The 23282-nt window shown below is 39.2% G+C and overlaps 4 protein-coding genes and 2 pseudogenes across 6 annotated transcripts; 2 read left to right on the top strand and 4 right to left on the bottom strand.

Moving 5' to 3' along the window:
* Window positions 1–423: 423 nt before the first annotated feature.
* LOC133728825 (uncharacterized) lies at window positions 424–5170 on the bottom strand. 2 transcript variants are annotated; one of them, XM_062156258.1, is made up of 8 exons: window positions 4928–5170; window positions 4413–4562; window positions 3768–3959; window positions 3463–3581; window positions 3316–3380; window positions 2997–3099; window positions 862–972; window positions 424–766 (listed from the first exon to the last, which is right to left on the bottom strand). In XM_062156258.1, the coding sequence occupies exons 1-8, from the start codon at window positions 5037–5039 to the stop codon at window positions 638–640; spliced, it is 981 nt and encodes a 326-aa protein (XP_062012242.1). In that variant the 5' UTR covers window positions 5040–5170; the 3' UTR covers window positions 424–637. The 2 variants fall into 2 exon arrangements, with proteins under 2 accessions (XP_062012242.1, XP_062012243.1); XM_062156259.1 differs by having other exon boundaries at window positions 3783–3959; window positions 4928–5157.
* Window positions 5171–5759: 589 nt separating this feature from the next.
* On the bottom strand, window positions 5760–9328 carry LOC133728827 (uncharacterized). The gene is made up of 8 exons (XM_062156262.1): window positions 9197–9328; window positions 8146–8295; window positions 7763–7939; window positions 7468–7556; window positions 7325–7389; window positions 7042–7144; window positions 6195–6305; window positions 5760–6113 (listed from the first exon to the last, which is right to left on the bottom strand). Exons 1-8 carry the CDS (start codon window positions 9297–9299, stop codon window positions 5985–5987), a joined length of 927 nt encoding a protein of 308 aa, XP_062012246.1. The 5' UTR covers window positions 9300–9328; the 3' UTR covers window positions 5760–5984.
* A 1694-nt stretch (window positions 9329–11022) lies between these two features.
* LOC133728829 (uncharacterized) lies at window positions 11023–12598 on the bottom strand (annotated as a pseudogene).
* A 762-nt stretch (window positions 12599–13360) lies between these two features.
* LOC133728826 (uncharacterized) lies at window positions 13361–16553 on the bottom strand. Of its 2 annotated transcripts, XM_062156260.1 has the most exons (8): window positions 16397–16553; window positions 15891–16040; window positions 15393–15569; window positions 15093–15181; window positions 14950–15014; window positions 14667–14769; window positions 13825–13935; window positions 13361–13742 (listed from the first exon to the last, which is right to left on the bottom strand). In XM_062156260.1, the coding sequence occupies exons 1-8, from the start codon at window positions 16497–16499 to the stop codon at window positions 13614–13616; spliced, it is 927 nt and encodes a 308-aa protein (XP_062012244.1). In that variant the 5' UTR covers window positions 16500–16553; the 3' UTR covers window positions 13361–13613. The 2 variants fall into 2 exon arrangements, with proteins under 2 accessions (XP_062012244.1, XP_062012245.1); XM_062156261.1 differs by lacking the exon at window positions 13825–13935.
* A 112-nt stretch (window positions 16554–16665) lies between these two features.
* On the top strand, window positions 16666–19396 carry LOC133728821 (pentatricopeptide repeat-containing protein At3g57430, chloroplastic). Its single transcript, XM_062156254.1, has one exon. The coding sequence runs from the start codon at window positions 16697–16699 to the stop codon at window positions 19391–19393; it is 2697 nt and encodes an 898-aa protein (XP_062012238.1). The 5' UTR covers window positions 16666–16696; the 3' UTR covers window positions 19394–19396.
* A 423-nt stretch (window positions 19397–19819) lies between these two features.
* Window positions 19820–22870, top strand: LOC133728822 (heat shock protein 83-like; annotated as a pseudogene).
* Window positions 22871–23282: the final 412 nt, after the last annotated feature.

Below are 23282 nucleotides of genomic sequence, written 5' to 3'. Positions count from 1 at the left end.
CATGCTCTATGAATACTAAGTTCATGCTACAAGTCAGGCTGCAGCCACAAACCTAGTCTCGAGCCCTAGTGCTCGAGACCACTAGTGGTTCTGTGATAAAAATATGTGTTGCTCATGAGCTCGTATTAAAGCTCAAACTTGGCTTGTTTCCTTTACAAGCGGAGGTCGAACAAGCTAAAATCATGTCAAGCTCAATACGAACTAAAGCTTCTCAAGCTCCCCGAAGCATTTACACTCGCATTACAATTCTGGTAAAACATAAACTTAAGACCTGTAACTCCCAAATTCGGAGCATGAACAGTCACATTATAACTTTTGTTCTGGTAATCACTAATTGGCAACCAGAAATAGAGCATTGGATTTGGTTCGTTAATGACTTTTCTTTACAAGTACGACTTTGTAAAATATGAAAGCAAGCATGAAGAAGATCCAAGCATTGCAGATTTCCATTAATACTTCAAACATATCTCATACAGAAATATGTTACTTGTGAACATTTGCATTTCGCTCGTGTGTTTTGAAATACCTGGAACTCTTATCTAACTAGGAGGCTAATCATTAACAAGCAGTCCTCCTGTTATTCATCATAATACTAGACAACAATTCTTAGAATCATATAACAGCAAAGATAAAGTAATTATTCCGGAACTTCATCAGCCGAGGAAACCATGTTGAGGACATGAAGAAGATCTCCAACCTTTATGACATTTCCCTTCACGCCAGCAATCAGAGAGTCTTTGCAAACTAGATACTGCCCGAAGTAGACCTGAAAAACAATTTACAATGCTACAATGTGATCATGTGTATAGATGGAGGAATAGGGTGCAAAAGCCTTCAATCAGTTATAAGTTTATAACTCACCCTTCCCTGCTGTTTCCGAGATGGATACACAGTTGCATCCGATCGAAATTTCTTGAGAGTTTCATTTGGCTCGGTTCCTTGAATGCCAGTCTCTTGATTCACCGTAGGTATCTGAAATACTGAAAGAAAACATCAGAGGGTACTATTAAAGTACTCAGCTCCTGTTGATGAGCATAAAGGTTTTGACCCTACCAATATTAAGGGAAAATTTTAAGAAGAGTACATCAAGTATTGGCCGTTCTAACCTTTCGTGAATCAAGTTTTGTTAAAATCAAAACGGTACATCAAGTTCAAATTTCTACCCAATTTAGGTACATGACGTTACGGGTTTCGTTAGTCAATGTGATTTTGGTCAAATTTGTAGGGGCAAATCCGTCTCCTCAAGGATTGATAAAAAAATAAAATAAAATAAAAACAAATATTAGAGGATCATCTCCCATATGTGGTGGAGACGACAGCGGCTTTGACGGGCTTCTGGGTTGCTGTGGTGGAGCTATTCCAGAGACAACGGCGGCGTTTACTCCACGATTCACAAAGCTGATTTCAATTCCTCATGAAGAATCAGCTCATCTTATCATCCATTGGAATTTCCAACAGTGAACATCAGCGAGCTCTCCAACTCAAATCATTCACGAATCATGTCTAGCCAAGTATCAATTTGAGGTCTAGGACTAGAACAACTGTCAAAAACGAATCAAGGAGCTCTAGAAAAGTCGCCGGAAACCACGAATACAGTGACAACCGACGCTACCCAAAAACACCAATTATTCAAAACCCAATCAAAACTTGAAATTGATCACACCAGAAGATAAGGCATGAAGAGTAGAAGGATTCTCACCACATGCATCTCAAAACGACGCCAAAATTTTCCCAGAAACCAGTTGAAGATCAAAACTTGCGGGCTTCGTTCCGTCGCCGTCCGTCATCGCACGGGAAAACTGAGGCCATGGTTCGCTCCATGCCGCCAAGACGGTTTAATCGCCACCAGTCCGATCACCTGAGGTGACCGGAATCGGAAACTGAATCGGAATCGGAAACTGCATGCAATCCCAAACAATCAAATCCAGAAGCTTTTGCATACCTTTTTCAACTATATAGCTCGACTATCAAAGATAGAGTCATAGAGAGTAGGGGGAGAGAGAGAGTTGGAGAACTGTGTGTAATTGTTAAAAGTGGTTTGGACCTCGAATAAGAGGAGCTTGAGATTGAGGGGAAGGGTTGTGAGGCTTTATATTCTTGGTGGTGCCGGAATGGATTCGAGGACAGGGCCAGATTGGATCCAGATTGGAGGAGACTAGGAGGTGCTGCTGGCCTGCCGTACCGGTGCCGTCGACTGTCGAAGAGACTAGGAGAGAGTGAGAGACTGAGCATCTGAGTCTTTAGATAGAGAGAAGGAGGGGGAGGAGAGAGAGAGAGAGGAGAGGAGCTAGTCTGAGAGACTGAGAATGTCTGAGAGGGTGAGAGGAGGGGGGGGGGGGGAGAGAGAGAGAGAGAAAACTGTAAAAATCCTATTTTACCCTTCAATTATTTGACAATGGTAGCCATTGAAACGGAACCCGTAACGGCATGTACCCAAATTGGGTAGAAATTTGAACTTGATGTACTGTTTTGATTTTAACAAAACTTGATTCACGAACGGTTAAAACGGCCAATACTTGATGTACTCTTTTTGAAATTTTCCCCAATATTAAAGGAACATTGTTTCTTTTATTTCCTTTGATCACACTACCTATAGGGGTATTCCCAAAGCAATATTCAACCCTGTTTTGTATAAACCTTGCATGCAGGACTTGCTTAGAGTTTAACAATGTAGCTATGATAATAATATTTTGCTTATAATACATATTGATGCAAATAAATATCCCAACCAAATGTCCAAGGTTCACAGACATGAAGTACTTAAACAACGAGATACTACACCTTTAACAAAAGAGAAAGCCCCAACTCTGGTGGCTTTGATGGTTTAAGGTGATGATAGTTAGCATGCTGCATGCGCATCGAAGTATTTAGATTCCAATTGTTAACTACTACAAAATACAACTATTGAGGACAAAATGCATTGGAAATAGCTTGACAACCATCAGACAGGCAAAAAAAATAAATGCGGAAGGGAATAAGGGATATAGCTCTTATACCTTACAGCGGTAGCACAGCATGCAGCATTGAAATGTGAACTTGTTTATTCTGACATCTGTCCATAAATCTTCCGAAAATGGTTCACAACCGTCAACAAGAATGCTGTGACATGCAAACAGAAGTATTTGAGAATCAGATCTATGCATATTTATCATGCAACTGATAAGATTGAGGTCTATCTTTAATAGAAGTACTGACAATAAGCATTACAGTATACATGCTATTGAAAATCAACAAAATTTTCACTACCGAAAACAAAAGATCAAATTTGATTCTTGTTAAACAATATAAGGAGATGCTATATAAGAAGAAAAGTACTTGGGTCTGAAACGGTTAATTGGTACAGGGTCCTTCAGATGCTCATTTAGTGTATCCAATGATGCCTGCAAAAGTACAATGACAAGGTCTAGGTTGGATCCCCCATCTCAGAAGCAACTACTATTTCCACATCTCAATCTGCCTAACCTGAGACGCTATCAAGTATGGAAAAAGGTCGGAGAACATGATTTGCTTCCCCCCAGCATATTCAGGTTCCACAGGTTTATGAGACCAAAAGGTAGGTTTCACAGGTCTAGTTTCTGAAGCTGCATTTAGAATACAACACAATCAAATTTGTATTTCCTAGTCTCGAATGTGCAAAATATAATGATATCAACACATACATAATAACTGCACAAGATGCAATTGCATAGCTGAACTGAAAATTGTAATTTATACCACCGCTGTCAGAAATATTCTCAGTAATCAGTGCCTGACTCTTTTGAAAGTACCACATGAAACTGTACCTGCATTAAAGCGAACAAGTCGACTAGGTTTCCCAAGATAGTCTGAAAACCATTTTGATGCATCAGCTCCCTCATCTAAGGCAGCACCAGACCATTCCCATATTGAAACTCCATCTGCTATTTCTTGTGGTGGACTCAAAGAAATCTTCAGTACATCCATGCCAGGTGCTTTTAATACTGAAAAGTGAATGACATATCCCTGCTAAGTTATTAAAACAGAATAACTTAGCAGGAAACTCTGAATGTTGAGATGCATTAAGCATTATGACCATGCGTTATGAGGAACAACTTTGCTTATCAGTACTGCATCATAGTGGTGTTTTTTAGAACTGGCTTTACAAAAGTTGATTAGATTTCAAACTAAATTTAATGTGAGAGATGAAATAATGATAATGAAGATGAACGCAATAATGTGATTACTTTTAATATGAGAAGAACATGAAACTATGTAACATTAAGAAACTCCAGAATTAGATTATATGTGACTAAGTGAGAACACAGAAAGGATAAACAAATAGGAGTCAATCACAACATCTCCAGCTTAATATTAACTTTTTTTTCTGCTGCAGAAAGCATAGTTTGAGTGTACTATGGAAGTTTTGTAGAATGAACAAAGATTAATGCTGTTACCCAGATAAGAGCTGCTAGTATGTTCCCAACCCTCTAGGAATGCCTCGTTTGGTAGCTGTACCTCAACACAAGCAAGCTTTGGTTCAACTCTTTGAGTATATGCTCTCCTTTTTTCGTTTATAACTAACCATTGTCGATCCCATTGAAATCCTGTACATCCAAAGCAAGAAGGGACAAGCAAAGATGACTATCTCAAAACCCAGTTTGAGAGAGTCTAGATAACACTCTCTCCTGGAAAATCAGAGGGTACAAGAAAAGTTAGATCATGCAAAGACAACATTCCAACAAACTGATAATAAGAACTACGAAACTGTGGGGAAAAAAAAAGAAGTTAATACATACTTCATGGAAATTGTACTGGAATAATCTGCTTTAATTACCAAATATACATTTCTTACTAGGCATAATATAAAAGAACAGAATTTCATGTAGTATTTAAGGATCAAGGTCAACTGGGTCAAAAGGAAAGATATTGATTAAAGTACACGAAATAGAACCACTGAAGAAGATTATACCAGTAGGAGTGATAGGTGCTTCAGAGACCGAAATCCCACGACATGATTTAACTGGATATATGAAGATTGATGAGACTTTGACTGTGGCTTCTTGTGATGGTAGCTTCTCCATCCTCTCTTAATGTTGTTATGCAGTCTATAGGCAGCAGAGTTTGTTCTGGTTTGCTACAGATTCAATATAACACAAATCCTTTGCTCATTATAGCATCCAGAATTGTTGAGAGAGAGCCCAAAGTCTGCCGCTTTCCCCTAAACTGGTAAGCATCAGCATCTTTTGTGGGGCAGAGTTAGGAACATGTCATGGTCAGCTCTGATGCAGCGTCTCTAAATTGTCCACATTTTGAACTCATTCTCATCCCTCCAAATCCAGCCACCCTTGACTCTTAGAAGGATTACTTCTCTGCTCAACTACTCACTACCACAACTCACCCCATTCTCACACTCGGGCCTCATTGGCATAGAAACCCTTCGCTCCCAAACCCGGTTCACTCTCTTCTGAGGAGCCATTACAACCTACGTTCAAATGACTCATACAGGTATAGCACCAGACAACTTGCATATGGGAAACAGATTCATGCCCATGTTGTCAAACTTGGGTCTGAATCATCTTCGGTGGCTGTGGCTGTGGCTAATACCCTTGGCAATGTGTGAAGCAAATGTGGGAGGTGTTTGATGGAAAGATTGAGAGAGACGAAGTTTCTTGGAATTCAAAGGTTGCTGCATCGTGTCGGTTTGAGGATTGGGAACTTGCTCTAGAGGCATTTACGAATCCGAACATATCAAGATTAGGCTCATTAACGGCTTTTCACTACAAGCTCAACTAAGTAAACTATGAAGCAAGCATAGATAATATCCAAGCATTGCACATTTCAAGGATATCTCATACAGTCATACCTGAACCTCTTAATTGGCATTCTCTTCTTTTATTGAACTACCTGGAACTCTCATCTAAGCAGGAAGCTAATCGTTAACATGTAACCGTGTTTGTTATTAATTTACAATCTAGACAGCAGTTTTTAGTGTCCTATAACAGCATGGATAAAATACATTACAAAATTTAAGCAGCTGCTTCATCAGCAGAAGAGACCATCTTGAGGACATAAACAAGATCTCCAACCTTCACGACATTTCCCTTCACACCTCCTGTAACAGAGTCTCTCCAAACAAGATTCTGCCCGAAGTAGACCTGAAAATCACTCACAATCTTAAATGTGATCATCTGTATATATGGAGGATTATGGTGGAAAGTCTTGAATTAGTTACTCACCCTTCCCTGCTGTTTTCCTGTTGGACGTAAAACTGCATCAGACCGGATTTTCTTAAGAGTGTTGTTTGGCTCAGGTCCTGCAATGCCAGTCGCTTGATTGATTGTAGGTACCTGAAATACATGAAAGTGTCATAGTAAGGATATCAGGATTCATCATAGATGTCTTTTGAAAATGCCCAGCTCTTAATGATGATTTAAAAGTTTTGGCAAGTCTGTTTTAGTCTTTTAGAAGCAGATTTCATAAACTTCCATAAAACATGAGCATCTGCAGTCTAGAAGAGTTCTCCCAAGATGTTGGGCACTATGGCAGCTTAGCAACAACTTGGGGTTAAATAGGAAGTTTAATTTCTATAGCCGAAATTGTTATATGACCACAGAAACATACAGCACTTACATGCAAGATTCTTTAATCCTTGCAATTTTAGCTGAGGAAATAAATTCCATCATATAACCACTTGACTTCTAAGTTCTAATACACATGGTTGCAAATAAGATATCCACAACAAATGTCTAATGACTCCCAGCCATGACTTTAAGTTAGAAAAATTGAAGCGGTGAGATTTTACACCGTCAACTTTTCAAATCAGACCTTCAAGTGAAAAAGTGGAAAGAAAGCTGTAAAAATTGTTAGAGATGGTAGGCCTTGTTAGCTCCCCTGCCTGTTAAATGACCGATTTTTTTACTAAGTAGCTCAATGTTTACAATACAAAACACCATTTAGTAAAAGTATTTAGATTCAACTGTAACTACTACCACATATGAGTTTGAGACACGCATCTATTGATTGTCTTTTGAAAATAGAAAAGTCATCAGAAGGGCAAAAATTGCAGAAGGGATATAGCTTTACCTTACAGCGGGAGCATAGCTTGACACCTTGAAATGTTAGCTTCTCTATCCTGATCTCTGTCCATAGGTCTTCGGAAAATGGTTCACATCCGTTAACAAGAATGCTGTGACATCAAAGTAAAAGTTCCAAGATTTAGAATTATGCATAGTCATATTGATCATAAAACTGACAAGACTTTGTCTATAGTTAAGCTCTTTAGATTAACAAATTTTTATTACCAAAAGAAGTGAAGAACAAATTTAATTATTACAGAAGGAATATGATATAAGAAAAGAAAAATTACTTGGGTCTAAATCGGTTAACTGGTATGGGTTCCTTCAGAAGCTCATTTAGTGCATCCAGTGATCCCTAAGTTACAATGACAAGATCCAGGTCAGAGTTTCCATCTTAAAAGCAACTTAAGTTCCTGTTTTGACTTTGACTAACCTGAGACAATAGCATGTATGGATACATATCGGAGAACATTATTTGGTGTCCAGGAGCATATTCAGGTTCTACAGGCCTAGTTTCTGAAGCTGTATTATAACAGAATGCAGCCAAATTTATTTATCCCCTAGTTCAAGTGTGATAGTGTGATGATATCTAACCACATAAATGACAGCATAAGATGCTATTGCATCTCTGAATTGAAGTTTGTATGAAATACTATCAACTTCTAATTAATTTCCCTAGGTGGTGCACTCAGTGCCTGATTCTTTGAAAGCACCACGATAAACTCTACCTGCATTAAAGCGGACAAGTCGACTAGGTTTCCCTAGATAATCTGAAAACCATTTCAATGCATCAGCTCCCTCATCTAAGGCAGCACCAGACCATTCCCATACTGAAACCCCATCTGCTATTTCTTGTGGTGTACTCAAGGAAACCTTCAGCACATCCATCCCAGGTGCTTTTAACACTGCAAAGTGAATGACAGGTGGTTCTCAAGTTACTAAACATGACACTGGTGGCAAAGTGATAATCAGTAAACCAGAATTACGTACGAGTGAATCACAACATCTCCAGCTTAGTTATAAATTTCTGCTGCAGAAGCACAATTTGGCTATGGTGTCTAAAAGGAAAACAGACTTTATATCAAGAAGAAAAGAAGATTGATGTTTTCACCAAGATAAGAGCTTTCAGTAGGTTCCCAATTCTCTGAGAATGCCTCATTTGGCAGCTGTACCTCAACCAAAGCAAGCTTTGGCTCAACTCTTTGAGTATATGCCCTCCCTTTGTAGTTTACCACTAACCATTGTCGATCCCAACGAAAACCTGTACATCCAAAACAGACAGAAAAAAAATCCTCATTTTAAATATTACCCAACTAGAGATTGTAGATATTAATCCCTCCTGGAAAATCAATCTGTATAGACAAAGTTCTGATCATGCCAATAGAATAACCCCACAAACTAATATACTAAAAGAACATCATAAGAGAAAAAAGATGAATATCATGTAAAACTCAACAAATATAGTGATCATATATAATCGAGTTAAAAGAAAACCTGTACATCCAAAACAGACAGAAAAAAAATCCTCATTTTAAATATTACCCAACTAGAGATTGTAGATATTAATCCCTCCTGGAAAATCAATCTGTATAGACAAAGTTCTGATCATGCCAATAGAATAACCCCACAAACTAATATACTAAAAGAACATCATAAGAGAAAAAAGATGAATATCATGTAAAACTCAACAAATATAGTGATCATATATAATCGAGTTAAAAGAAAACCTGTACATCCAAAACAGACAGAAAAAAAATCCTCATTTTAAATATTACCCAACTAGAGATTGTAGATATTAATCCCTCCTGGAAAATCAATCTGTATAGACAAAGTTCTGATCATGCCAATAGAATAACCCCACAAACTAATATACAACAAGAACATCATAAGAGAAAAAAGATGAATATCATGTAAAACTCAACAAATATAGTGATCATATAAAACTGAGTTAAAAGAAAAGATTGATCCTTGATTTAAAGTAATCATGCAAACAATATGGTTCAATAAACTGAATTTATTCTCCATGAACATGTCTTTCTTTCTGGGCCTCAACAACAAGGAACAAACTTGACAGTAGTTAAAGCTAAAGGACTCAACTGGGTCAAAAGCAATATGAATGAAAGTACAACAAATAAGGGGAGAAATGGTGAGGTTGGTTATACCAGTAGGAGTAACATGAGCTTGAGAAACTGAAATTCCACGGCATGATTTTACTGGGTATATGAAGATGGATGCAACTTTGACTTCTGAAACAGCCTTCTCCATTTTCTCTTCAGTCTTGTTCTGGTTTTGGTTTAGAGGAAGAGCCCAAAGTCTGGTGCTTTATCAAAGTGTGATAGACTGTTAAAACCTGTTAAAAATTTACTTTTACTGTGGGCTAAACCTTATCTCTTTACGAGAGAACTTGAACTACAAAAACTCTGTTGCAGCTTCTCAAAACTGTCCTAACTACCAAATGTCCTCCTCCTTCTCTACCCTCTCTCCAAACCTTTACACACATTTTCTTCCCTCCAAATCCAACAACCCACATCTCCCAAAAGGACCACTCCACCCCCCAACTCCTCTCTTCTCAACCACCCCATCACCACCACCCAAACCCATCTCCGATTCCCGCACATGGATCGACACCATTCGCTCCCAAACCCGGTCCGGTCATTACAAAGAAGCCATCTCAACCTACATCGAAATGACCCGTTCCGGTATCGAACCCGACAACCATGTTGAGGACATGAAGAAGATCTCCAACCTTTATGACATTTCCCTTCACGCCAGCAATCAGAGAGTCTTTGCAAACTAGATACTGCCCGAAGTAGACCTGAAAAACAATTTACAATGCTACTATGTGATCATGTGTATAGATGGAGGAATAGGGTGCAAAAGCCTTCAATTAGTCATAAGTTTATAACTCACCCTTCTCCGCTGTTTCCGAGATGGATACACAATTGCATCCGATCGAAATTTCTTCAGAGTTTCATTTGGCTCAGTTCCTACAATGCCAGTCTCTTGATTCACCGAAGGTATCTGAAATACAGAATGTAAACGTCAGAGGGTACTATTAAAGTACTCAGCTCCTGTTGATGAGCATAAAGGTTTTGACAAGTCAATTTCAGCAGCACATTGTTTCTTTTATTTCCTTTGATCACACACCTATATTCCCAAAGAAATATTCAACCCTGTTTTGTATAAACCTTGCATGCAGGCCTTGCTTAGAGCTTAACAATGTAGCTATGATAATAATATTATGCTTATAATACATATTGATGCAAATAAATATCCGAACCAAATGTCCAAGGTTCACAGACATGACTCATGGTTAGAGGAAGTACTTAAACGACGAGATACTACACCTTTAACAAAAGAGAAAGCCCCAGCTCTGGTGGCTTTGATGGTTTAAGGTGATGATAGTTAGCATGCATATCGAAGTATTTAGATTCCAATTGTTAACTGCTACAAAATACAACTTTGAGGACAATATGCATTGGAAATACCTTGACAGCCATCAGACAGGCAAAAAAATGCAGAAGTGATATAGCTCTTATACCTTACAGCGGAAGCACAGCATGCAGCATTGAAATGTGAAATTGTTTATTCTGACATCTGTCCATAAATCTTCCAAACCAAAAATGGTTCACAACCATCAACAAGAATGCTGTGACATGCAAACAGAAGTATTAGAGAATCAGATCTATGCATATTTATCATGAAACTGATAACATTGAGGTCTATCTTGAATAGAAGTACTGGCAACAATAAGCATTACAGTATACATGCTATTGAAAATCAACAAAATTTTCACTACCGAAAACAAAAGATCAAATTTGATGCTTGTTAAACAATATAAGGAGATTCTATATAAGAAGAAAAGTACTTGGGTCTGAAACGGTCAATTGGTACAGGGTCCTTCAGATGCTCATTTAGTGTATCCAATGATGCTTGCAAAAGTACAATGACAAGGTCTAGGTTGGATCCCCCATCTCAGAAGCAACTACTATTTCCACATCTCAATCTGCCTAACCTGAGACGCTATCAAGTATGGAAAAAGGTCGGAGAACATGATTTGCTTCCCCCCCAGCATATTCAGGTTCCACAGGTTTATGAGACCAAAAGGAAGCTTTCACAGGTCTAGTTTCTGAAGCTGCATTTAGAATACAACACAATCAAATTTTTATTTCCTAGTCTCGAATGTGCAAAATATAATGATATCAACACATACATAATAACTGCGCAAGATGCAATTTCATAGCTGATCTGAAAATTGTAATTTATACCACCACTGCCTGACTCTTTTGAAAGTACCACATGAAACTGTACCTGCATTAAAGCGAACAAGTCAACTAGGTTTCCCAAGATAGTCTGAAAACCATTTTGATGCATCAGCTCCCTCATCTAAGGCAGCACCAGACCATTCCCATATTGAAACTCCATCTGCTATTTCTTGTGGTGGACTCATAGAAATCTTCAGTACATCCATGCCAGGTGCTTTTAATACTGAAAAGTGAATGACAGATCCCTGCTAAGTTATTAAAACAGAATAACTTAGCAGGAAACTTTGAATCTTGAGACGCATTAAGCACATTATGAGGAACAACTTTGCTTATCAGTACTGCATCATAGTGGTATTTTTTAGAACTGGTTTTACAAACGTTGATTAGATTTCAAACTAAATTTAATGTGAGAGATGAAATAATGATAACGAAGATGAACGCAATAATGTGATTACTTTTAAGTATGAGAAGAACATGAAACTATGTAACATTAAGAAACTCCAGAATTAGATTATATGTGACTAAGTGAGAACACAGGAAGGATAAACAAATAGGAGTCAATCACAACATCTCCAGCTTAATATTAACTTTTTTCCTGCTGCAGAAAGCATAGTCTGAGTGTACTGTGGAAGTTTTGTAGAATGAACAAAGATTGATGCTTTTACCCAGATAAGAGCTGCTAGTAGGTTCCCAACCCTCCTGGAATGCCTCGTTTGGTAGCTGTACCTCAACACAAGCAAGCTTTGGTTCAACTCTTTGAGTATATGCTCTCCTTTTTTCGTTTATAAGTTATAACTAACCATTGTCGATCCCATCGAAATCCTGTACATCCAAAGCAAGAAGGGACAAACAAAGATTAGTACTACCTCAAAACCCAATTTGAGAGAGTCCAGATAATACTCCCTCCTGGAAACTTAGAGGGTACAAGAAAAGTTGGGTCATGTAAAGACAACACTCCAACAAACTGATAATAAGAACTAAGAAACTGTGGGGAAAAAAAAGGTTAATACATACTTCATGGAAATTGTACTTGAATAATCTGCTTTAATTACCAAATGTACATTTCTTACTAGGCACAATATAAAAGAACAGAATTTCAAGTAGTATTCAAGGATCAAGGTCAACTAGGTGAAAAGGAAAAATATTGATTGAAGTACACGAAATAGAACCACTGAAGAAGATTATACCAGTAGGAGTGATAGGTGCTTCAGAGACTGATATCCCACGACATGATTTAACTGGATATATGAAGATTGATGAGACTTTGGCTGTGGCTTCATGTGATGGTAGCTTCTCCATCCTCTCTTAATGTTGTTATGCAGTCTATAGGCAGCAGAGTCTGTTCTGGTTTGCTTCAGACTAAATGTAACACAAATATTCTCAAAAAAAAAAATGTAACACAAATAATTGAGAGTGAGAGTTGAACCTACCAAAAACCAGAAACCTGAACCTAAACTGAACCTATGAAACGTAATCTTTTGCTGATTATAGTATCCAGATTTGGTGACGAAGAGCCCAAAATTTGCCGCTTTGCCCTAAATTGACAATCATCTTTTGTGGGGCAGAGTTAGAACATGACATAGTCAGCTCTGATAGTCAGCAAATGTCCACATTTTGAACTCATTTTCATCCGTCCTTATCCAGCAACCCTTGACTCTTAGAAGGATTACTTCTCTACTCAACCACTCACTACCACAACTCATCCCATTCTCACCCTCAGGCCAGCCTCATTGGCATAGAAACCCTTTGCTCCCAAACCCGCTTCACTCTTTTCTGAGGAGCCATTGCAACCTGCATTGAAATGACTCAATACAGGTATATATAGCACCAGACAACTTGAATTTGGGGAAACAGATTCATGCCCATGTTGTCAAACTTGGGTCCGAATCATCTTCGGTGACTCTGGCTAATACCCTTGACAATGTGTGTGGCACATGTGGGGATAGTGTTTTGATGGAAAGATTGAGAGAGACGGAGTTTCTTGGAATTCACAGGTTGCTGCATCCTCTCGGTTTGATGATTGGGAACTTGCTCTAGAGGTATTTACAGGACTTATCAAGATTAGGTTCATAAATGACTTTTCATTACAAGCACAACTAAGTAAACTATGAAGCAAGCACAAGTAATATCCAAGCATTACACATTTGAAGGATATCTCATACAGTCTGTTTGCATTCTCTTCTTTTATTGAACTACCTCGAACTCTCAACTAAGCAGGAAACTAATCATTAACAACTAACCGTTTTTGTTATTCCTAATCTAGACAGCAGTTCTTAGTACCATCAAACAGCATGGATAAAGTACTTCACAAAATTCAAGCTGCTGCTTCATTAGCAGAAGAGACCATCTTGAGGACATAAACAAGATCTCCAACCTTCACGACATTTCCCTTCACACCTCCTGTAACAGAGTCTCTCCAAACAAGATGCTGCCCAAAGTAGACCTGAAAAATCACTCGTAATCTTAAATGTGATCATCTGTATATATGGAAGATTATGGTGGAAAGTCTTGAACTAGTTACTCACCCTTCCCTGCTGTTTTCCTGTTGGACGTAAAACTGCATCAGACCGGATTTTCTTAAGAGTGTCGGTTGGCTCAGTTCCTGCAATGCCAGTAGCTTGATTGATTGTAGGTACCTGACATACATGAAAGTGTCTTAGTAACGATATCAGGATTCACCATAGATGTCTTGAAAATGCTCATACTGATGATTTAAAAGTTTTGGCAAGTCTGTTTTAGTTTTTTAGAAGCAGATTTCATAAACTTCCATAAAACATGAGTGTCTGCAGTCTGGAAGAGTTCTCCCAAGATGTCGGGCACTATGGCAGCCTAGCAACAACATGGGGTTAAATAGGAAGTGTAATTTCTATAGCCAAAATTGTTATATGACTACAGAAACATACAACCCTTACATGCAAGACTTTCTTTAATCCTTGCAATTTTAGCTGTGGAAATAAACTCCATCATATAACAACTAGACTTCTAAGTTCTAATACACATGATTGCAAATAAGATATTCACACAAATGTTTAATGACTCCCAGCCATGACTCTAAGTTAGAAAAATTGACGAGGTGAGATTTTACACCGTCAACTTTTCAAATCAGACCTTCAAGAGAAAAAGTGAAAAAGAAAGCTGTTAAAATTGTTAGAGATGGTAGGCCTTGTTAGCTCCCCTGCCTGTTAAATGACCGATTTTTTTACCAAGTGGCTCAATGTTTACAATACACAACACCATTTAGTAAAAGCATTTAGACTCAACTGTAACTACTACCACATATGAGTTTGAGACACGCATCTATTGATTGTTTTTTGAAAATAGAAAAGTCATCAGACGGGCAAAAATTGCAGAAGGGATATAGCCTCACCTTACAGCGGGAGCATAGCTTGACACCTTGAAATGTTAGCTTGTCTATCCTGATATCTGTCCATAGGTCTTCGGAAAATGGTTCACATCCGTTAACAAGAATGCTGTGACATCAAAGTAAAAGTTCCAAGATTTAGAATTATGCATAGTCATATTGATCATAAAACTGACAAGACTTTGTCTATAGTTAAGCTCTTTAGATTAACAAATTTTTATTACCAAAAGAAGTGAAGTACAAATTTAATTATTACAGAAGGAATATGATATAAGAAAAGAAAAATTACTTGGGTCTAAATCGGTTAACTGGTATGGGTTCCTTCAGAAGCTCATTTATCGCATCCAGTGATCCCTAAGTTACAATGACAAGATCCAGGTCAGAGTTCCCATCTTAAAAGCAACATACGTTTCTGTTTTGACTTTGACTAACCTGAGACAATAGCATGTATGGATACATATCGGAGAACATTATTTGGTGTCCAGGAGCATATTCAGTATCTACAGGCCTAGTTTCTGAAGCTGCATTATAACAGAACACAGCCAAATTTATTTATCCATCCCCTAGTTCAAGTGTGATAATGTGATGATATCTAACCACATAAATAACAGCATAAGATGCCATTGCATCTCTGAATTGAAGTTTGTCTGAAATACTATCAACTTCTAATTAATTTTCCCTAGGTGGTGCACTCAGTGCCTGATTCTTTGAAAGCACCACGATAAACTCTACCTGCATTAAAGCGGACAAGTCGACTAGGTTTCCCTAGATAATCTGAAAACCATTTCGATGCATCAGCTCCCTCATCTAAGGCAGCACCAGACCATTCCCATACTGAAACCCCATCTGCTATTTCTTGTGGTGTACTCAAGGAAATCTTCAGCAGATCCATCCCAGGTGCTTTTAATACTGCAAAGTGAATGATAGGTGGTTCTAAGTACACTCCATGTGTTGAAGGCATTGACTACAAACGTGACTACTTCTAAGTACATGAAGGATTTGAAAAGCAAGAAAGAGTACAAATCCATTAAAACATGAGCACTAAACTCCAGAACCAAATAAGCATGACAGGGCAAAGTGATAATCAGTAAACCAGAATTAAGTACGAGTGAACCACAACATCTCCAGCTTGGTTATAAATTTCTGCTGCAGAAAGCATATTTTTGGTCTTTGGTGTCTAAAAGGAAAACAAGCTTCATAGCAAGAAGAAAAGAGGATTGATGTTCTCACCTAGATAAGAGCTTTCAGTAGGTTCCCAATTCTCTAGGAATGCCTCATTTGGCAGCTGTACCTCAACCAAAGCAAGCTTTGGCTCAACTCTTTGAGTATATGCCCTCCCTTTGTAGTTTACTACTAACCATTGTCGATCCCAACGAAAACCTGTATATCCAAAACAGACAGGAAAAATCCTCATTTTAAATACTACCCAATATTGTAGATATCAATCCCTCCTGGAAAATCAATCTGTATAGACAAAGTTCTGATCAGGCCAATAAAATAACCCCACAAAATAATATATTAAAAGAACATTAAAAGATGGAATATCATGTAAAACTCAACAAATATAGTGATCATATATAACTGAGTTAAAAGAAAAGATTGATCCTTGATTTAGAGTAATCATGCAAACAATATGGTTCAATAAACTGAATTTATTCTCCATGAACATTTCTTTCTTTGTGGGCCTCAACAACAAGTAGAACAAGTAGGGGGAGAAATGGTGAGGTTGGTTATACCAGTAGGAGTAACATGAGCTTGAGAAACTGAAATTCCACGGCATGATTTTACTGGGTATATGAAGATTGATGCAACTTTGACTTCTGAAACTGCCTTCTCCATTTTCTCTTCAGTCTTTGTTCTGGTTTGGTTTACAGAAAGAGCCCAAAGTCTGGTGCTTTATCAAAGTGTGAAAGACTGTTAAAACCTGTTAAAATTTTACTTTTACTGTGGGCTAAACCTTATCTCTTTGCAAGAGAACTTGAACTACAAAACTTCTGTTGCAGCTTCTCAAAAGTCAAAACTGTCCTAACTACCAAATGTCCTCCTCCTTCTCCGCCCACCTCCTCTCCAAACCTCTACACACATTTTCTTCCCTCCAAATCCAACAACCCACATCTCCCAAAAGGACCACTCCACCCCCCAACTCCTCTCTTCTCAACCACCCCATCACCACCGCCACCACCTCCCCACCACCCAAACCCATCTCCCATTCCCGCTCATGGGTCGACACCATTCGCTCCCGAACCCGGTCCGGTCACTACAAAGAAGCCATCTCAACCTACATCGAAATGACCCGTTCCGGTATCGAACCCGACAACTTTGCCTTCCCGGCGGTCCTCAAGGCCGTCACGGCCCTTCAAGACTTGAACTTGGGGAAGCAGACACACGCCCATGTTGTCAAATTTGGATACGAGTCATCTTCTGTCACCGTGGCGAATACTCTTGTCAATGTGTATGGGAAATGTGGCGATATTGGGGATGCGTATAAGGTGTTTGATGGAATGACTGAGAGGGATCAAGTTTCTTGGAATTCCATGATTGCTGCTTTGTGTAGGTTTGAGGAATGGGAGCTGGCTTTGGAAGCGTTTCGGTCGATGTTTTCGGATAATGTGGAGCCTAGCTCGTTTACTTTGGTGAGTGCTGCACTTGCTTGTTCGAATTTGGATAGGCGTGATGGCTTGAGGCTTGGGAAGCAAGTTCATGCGTATAGTATGAGAATGTGTGAGTCGAAAACGTTTACTGTCAATGCTTTGATGTCTATGTATGCTAAGTTGGGGATGGTGGGATACTCGAGAGGTGTGTTTGAGTTGTTTGAGGAGTGTGACTTGGTTTCGTGGAACACCATGATAAGTTCACTGTCTCAGAATGACCGGTTTGTGGAGGCATTAGAGTTCTTCCGGTTGATGATTCTCGAGGGAATCAGACCAGATGGGGTGACGGTTGCGAGTGTTCTTCCTGCATGTTCTCATTTGGAGATGTTGGAGGCAGGGAAGGAAATTCATGCTTATGCATTGAGAGCCAATGAGTTAACTGGGAATTCTTATGTGGGCAGTGCTTTAGTTGACATGTATTGCAACTGCCGGCAAGTTGAGAGTGGTCGTCGAGTTTTTGATGCTGTCATGGAGCGGAGAGTTCCACTTTGGAATGCAATGATTACTGGTTATGCACAAAATGAGTATGATGAGGAGGCCTTGGACCTGTTCCTTGAAATGTATGCTGTGTTGGGGCATAATCCAAATGCCACCACAATGTCAAGTATTGTGCCAGCATGTGTGCGGTCTGCAGCATTCTCGGGGAAAGAAAGTATCCATGGTTTTGTAATAAAGCGGAGTCTGGAGAAGAACAGGTACGTGCAAAATGCACTTATGGACATGTACTCGAGGATGGGAAGAACAGAAATTTCAGAAACTATATTTAACAGCATGGAAGGAAAAGACATTGTATCATGGAACACCATGATCACTGGTTATGTTATTTCTGGACGCCATGATGCAGCACTTAATCTACTATATGAAATGCAAAGAGTAGAAGAAAACAAAAACACCGATGGTACTGGCTATGATAATGAAAGAAGGGTTCCTCTTAAGCCGAATACTATAACACTCATGACTCTTCTTCCAAGTTGTGCTGTATTATCAGCACTCGCTAAAGGGAAAGAGATCCATGCTTATGCTACTAGACATTTGTTGGCATTAGATATTGCTGTAGGTAGTGCACTGGTTGACATGTACGCTAAATGTGGCTGCTTAGATTTATCTAGAGCCATGTTTAATCAGATGCCGTTGAAGAATGTGATCACCTGGAATGTGCTTATCATGGCTTATGGTATGCATGGAAGAGGAGAGGAAGCCTTAGAACTCTTTAGGAATATGGTGGATGAAGGAAGATGGAATAAAGAGATAAGGCCTAATGAAGTTACATTCATTGCAATTTTTGCAGCTTGTAGTCATTCTGGGATGGTAGATGAAGGTCTGAACTTGTTCCACACAATGAAACAAGACCACGGCATTGAACCTGCACCAGACCATTATGCTTGTGTTGTGGATTTGCTTGGTCGGGCTGGTAGTGTGGAGCGAGCATATGAAATCATCAAAACCATGCCTTCTGAGTTTGATAAAGCAGGTGCCTGCAGTAGCTTGCTTGGTGCTTGTCGACTCCACCGGAATGTAGAGATTGGAGAAATTGCAGCTAATCATCTCCTGCAGCTGGAGCCTGATGTGGCTAGTCACTATGTTCTACTCTCTAATATCTACTCATCTTCTGGACTTTGGGAAAAGGCCATGGATCTCCGGAGAAAAATGAAGGAAATGGGAGTGAGAAAAGAGCCTGGTTGTAGTTGGATCGAGTTTGAAGATGAGGTTCATAAGTTTTTGGCTGGGGATCTGTCGCACCCACAAAGTGAGCAGCTCCATGAATATCTCGAAACCCTGTCAGAAAGGATGAAAAAGGAGGGTTATGTGCCTGATACTTCTTGTGTACTTCACAATGTTGATGAGGACGAGAAGGAAACTTTACTCTGTGGGCACAGCGAGAAACTGGCAATGGCTTTCGGCCTCCTCAATACCCGTCCAGGGACTACCATTAGAGTTGCCAAGAACCTTAGAGTCTGTAATGACTGCCACCTTGCAGCGAAATATATCTCAAAGATGCTGGACAGGGAGATCATTTTAAGAGATGTAAGAAGGTTCCACCATTTTAGAAATGGAAATTGTTCATGTGGAGATTATTGGTAAAAGAAGGGCATTACTTGCATTTTTCTTCAAGATTTGCTACCATGTCGAGCATAAGAAGTTGTCAGAATTTGCTGAGTTTTCGAAATGTCTTGAAGTTCTGAAGTATGAGGCACATAATGATGGTTAGGCAAGAGATGATTTCAGAGTTTTACTCATAAAAAGTTCGACATGTTCAATACGTGATGCCAAAAGATTTCCTGATAGTTTGGCAAGGTACTGTCATGTATAGCATTCATTTGATTGTAAGATTTCTTGATAAGTAAAAGAAAGTTTAAATATCTCAGCATTGTTTCATTTACAATTTGAGTCGCAGGATTACTAACAGAGTAAATGAACATAATTTATACTAAATCCAATGCTTGTGACCTAAGGAGAGCGAAAATTTGAAAAGCATATTAAGGCTCTGCAAATTTTCGCTGTCCTCTAAATCTCTCCGAGCAAAGCAACAATGGCGGATGTGAAGATGGCTGATGCTGAGACGTTTGCTTTCCAGACCGAGATCAACCAGCTTCTGAGCTTGATCATCAATACGTTCTACAGCAACAAGGAGATTTTTCTTCGCGAGCTTATCAGCAATTCATCTGATGTAAGTCTTCAATCTCGTTTCTCTGATGTAATTTCAGTGCAGTGCTTTGTCAAATTGCAGCGATTTGATTCAGGAGATTGAAATTTTTTTGAATCAAATATTGATGTTATGTTAATTTTGGTTGTGATGTGTTTAGGCTCTGGACAAGATTAGATTCGAGAGTCTTACGGATAAGAGCAAGCTTGATGCTCAGCCGGAGCTTTTCATCAGGATTGTTCCGGATAAGACCAACAATACTCTCTCCATCATTGATAGCGGGATCGGCATGACCAAAGCAGGTAATTAAAATCATTTTGATTTCTTTTCGTTATGATCGTGTTTGGTTTTTGAGAAAGTGCATGTTTAGAGAAGATGTTTATAAGTTAATTGTGCTGTTATGATGTAATTTTGTGAAAATATGTGATTGAAATTTACACAGGGAGTTATCATAAAAGTGAAATCTGATGTTGAAATTATCCACAAATGATTAATCTGGGTAGTTGATGATATGAAGAACTAAAACTAGACTATAGTTTCTTCTTTAGTTACTGAATCTGCAATTTGGTTTCTAGCTTTTCGGATATGCTGTTTCTGTTGTGCTACTCCTACTCTTCTCTGTTTTAATCCCTCTGGTCTTCTTAGCATTTGTTTCCAGCCCAAGAAGAAAAATTAGACTATAGCCTTTTCCTGATTGTGTTGGTGACTTGGTGGACAGTGAATCTAATTCAAAGTAATAGACAGAAACTAAATGCTGGTTTGACAATATAAAAAGTGCATCTAATTGTACTGATGATTTTATTTATCAACGTATTGTGGTGAAAGATCTAACTGAAGTATGTGTCATGTGTATGTAGATTTGGTGAACAATATGGGCACAATTGCAAGGTCTGGAACCAAGGAGTTTATGGAAGCATTGGCTTCTGGAGTTTCTGATGTGAGCATGATTGGACAGTTTGGTGTTGGTTTCTATTCGGCATATCTTGTTGCGGAGAAGGTCATTGTGACTACAAAGCACAATGATGATGAGAAATACATCTGGGAGTCTCAGGCTGGTGGTTCATTCACAGTGACAAGGGATGTCAATGGCGAGCAGCTTGGCAGGGGCACCAAGATCACTCTCTTCCTCAAGGAGGACCAGGTAAACATCTAAGTCCGTCAGTTTGTTTCCTTCGAAATGATTCCATGTGACTGAATGGTTTTCTAACTGAATGTTTATTTTGTTATTGAGCAGTTGGAATACTTGGAAGAGAGGAGGATCAAAGACCTTGTGAAGAAGCATTCCGAATTAATCAGCTATATCCCATCTACTTGTGGACTGAGAAGACAACTGAAAAGGAGATCAGTGATGATGAAGAGGACGAACCCAAGAAGGAAGAGAAAGGAGATATTGAGGAAGTTGATGAGGACAAGGAGAAAGAAGGGAAGAAGAAGAAGAAGAAGATCAAGGAAGTTTCTCATGAGTGGGAACTCATCAACAAGCAGAAACCAATCTGGCTGCGCAAGCCTAAGGAAATCACCAAGGATGAATATGCCTCATTCTACAAGAGCTTGATCAATGATTGGGAGGAACACCTTGCTGTGAAGCACTTCTCTGTGGAAGGACAGCTTGAATTCAAAGCCATCCTCTTTGTTCCAAAGAGGGCTCCATTCGACCTGTTTGATACCAGGAAGAAGATGAAAAACAATAAGCTATATGTGAGGAGGGTGTTTATTATGGACAACTGCGAGGAGCTCATTCCGGAGTATCTTGGATTTGTCAAGGGTGTTGTGGACTCCGATGACTTGCCACTCAACATTTCTCGTGAGATGCTTCAACAGAACAAGATCCTGAAGGTGATCAGGAAGAACCTTATGAAGAAGTGCATTGAGATGTTCAATGGGATTGCTGAGAACAAAGAGGATTACGCCAAGTTTTATGAGGCATTTTCAAAGAACTTGAAGTTGAGGATTCATGAGGACAGCCAGAACAGGGCCAAGTTGGCTGACCTTCTCCGATACCACTCCACCAACAGCGGTGACGATCTCACAAGCTTGAAGGACTATGTAACCAGAATGGAGGGCCAGAAGGACATCTACTAAATTACTGGTGAGAGCAAGAAGGCAGTGGAGAACTCGCCATTCTTGGAACGCCTCAAGAAGAAGGGATATGAAGTTCTTTTCATGGTGGATGCAATTGAGAATACGCTGTGGGACAATTGAAGGAGTATGATGGGAAGAAGCTCGTGTCTGCTACAAAGGAAGGTCTGAAGCTTGACGATGAAACTGAGGAAGAGAAGAAGAAGAAGAAGAAAGAGGAGAAGAAGAAGTCTTTTGAGAATCTTTGCAAGACAATCAAAGACATCTTGGGAGACAGGGTTGAGAAGGTGGTTGTGTCCGATAGAATTGTCGACTCACCTTGCTGCTTGGTCACTGGTGAATATGGATGGAGTGCAAACATGGAGAGGATTATGAAGGCTCAGGCACTCAGGGACAACAGCATGGATGCTTACATGTCCAGCAAGAAGACCATGGAAATCAACCCTGACAATGGCATCATGGAGGAGCTGAGGAAGAGAGCCAAAGCTGACAAAAATGACAAGTCCGTCAAGGAATTCACAGGATGCTGAAGCTGGGGCTTAGCATTGACGAAGACGAGACTGTTGAGGATGCGGACATGCCTGAGCTGGAGGATGCGGCTGAGGAGAGCAAAATGGAGGAAGTGGACTAAGCTGTCACTGGGTTTGTGGAGTGGTCTGAGCTTGTGGATATTTCCTACTGTTAGAGTAGTTGTGTGAGTCTGTTTGTGTCGCCGGTTTTGGGGAAGGTCCTTGGTGATCTTCTCTTAGTGTCTCTTACGTTTTTATGTTTTGCAGTACTTCTATGTCATAATTTGTGAACTCTGTTACAAATTTGATATAATTTTGGTTCCCCAATATCTATTTTCTGTGGCACTTAATGATTTTCTCTTAGTTTACAGTTTATTCTTAGGCATGCTTTTTATATTTTGTTGATTTGACAAAGTTGTCAAAACAAGAAAGAACAGTTGGAAAATCAAGCTACCAAGCTCTGAGACTTGGGAATAAGGTTTCTGTAAGCCATCTGTGTAGATGATGTGCGTGTTCATCATAATCAAAGCACTTTGCCAATGAAATCATGTTCTTAATGAGAACTAGAAACAAAATGAAAGCCTGAAAAGATTGTGTATGAATATCTTTTTTGTCAGCTAACTTGGAGACACAGATTTTGGAGTGCACTCTTTATGTTGTAGATACTGAGCAAGGGGAATGGGGGAATATCGCTGTCATGTATAGCATTCATTTGATTTGTAAGATTTCTTGATAAGTA

Source organism: Rosa rugosa, chromosome 2 (assembly GCF_958449725.1).
Source record: "Rosa rugosa chromosome 2, drRosRugo1.1, whole genome shotgun sequence".
Classification (NCBI taxonomy): Eukaryota; Viridiplantae; Streptophyta; class Magnoliopsida; order Rosales; family Rosaceae; genus Rosa; species Rosa rugosa.
The sequence above is the reverse complement of the archived record's forward strand: the minus strand, read 5'-3'. Positions and strand labels throughout refer to the sequence as shown.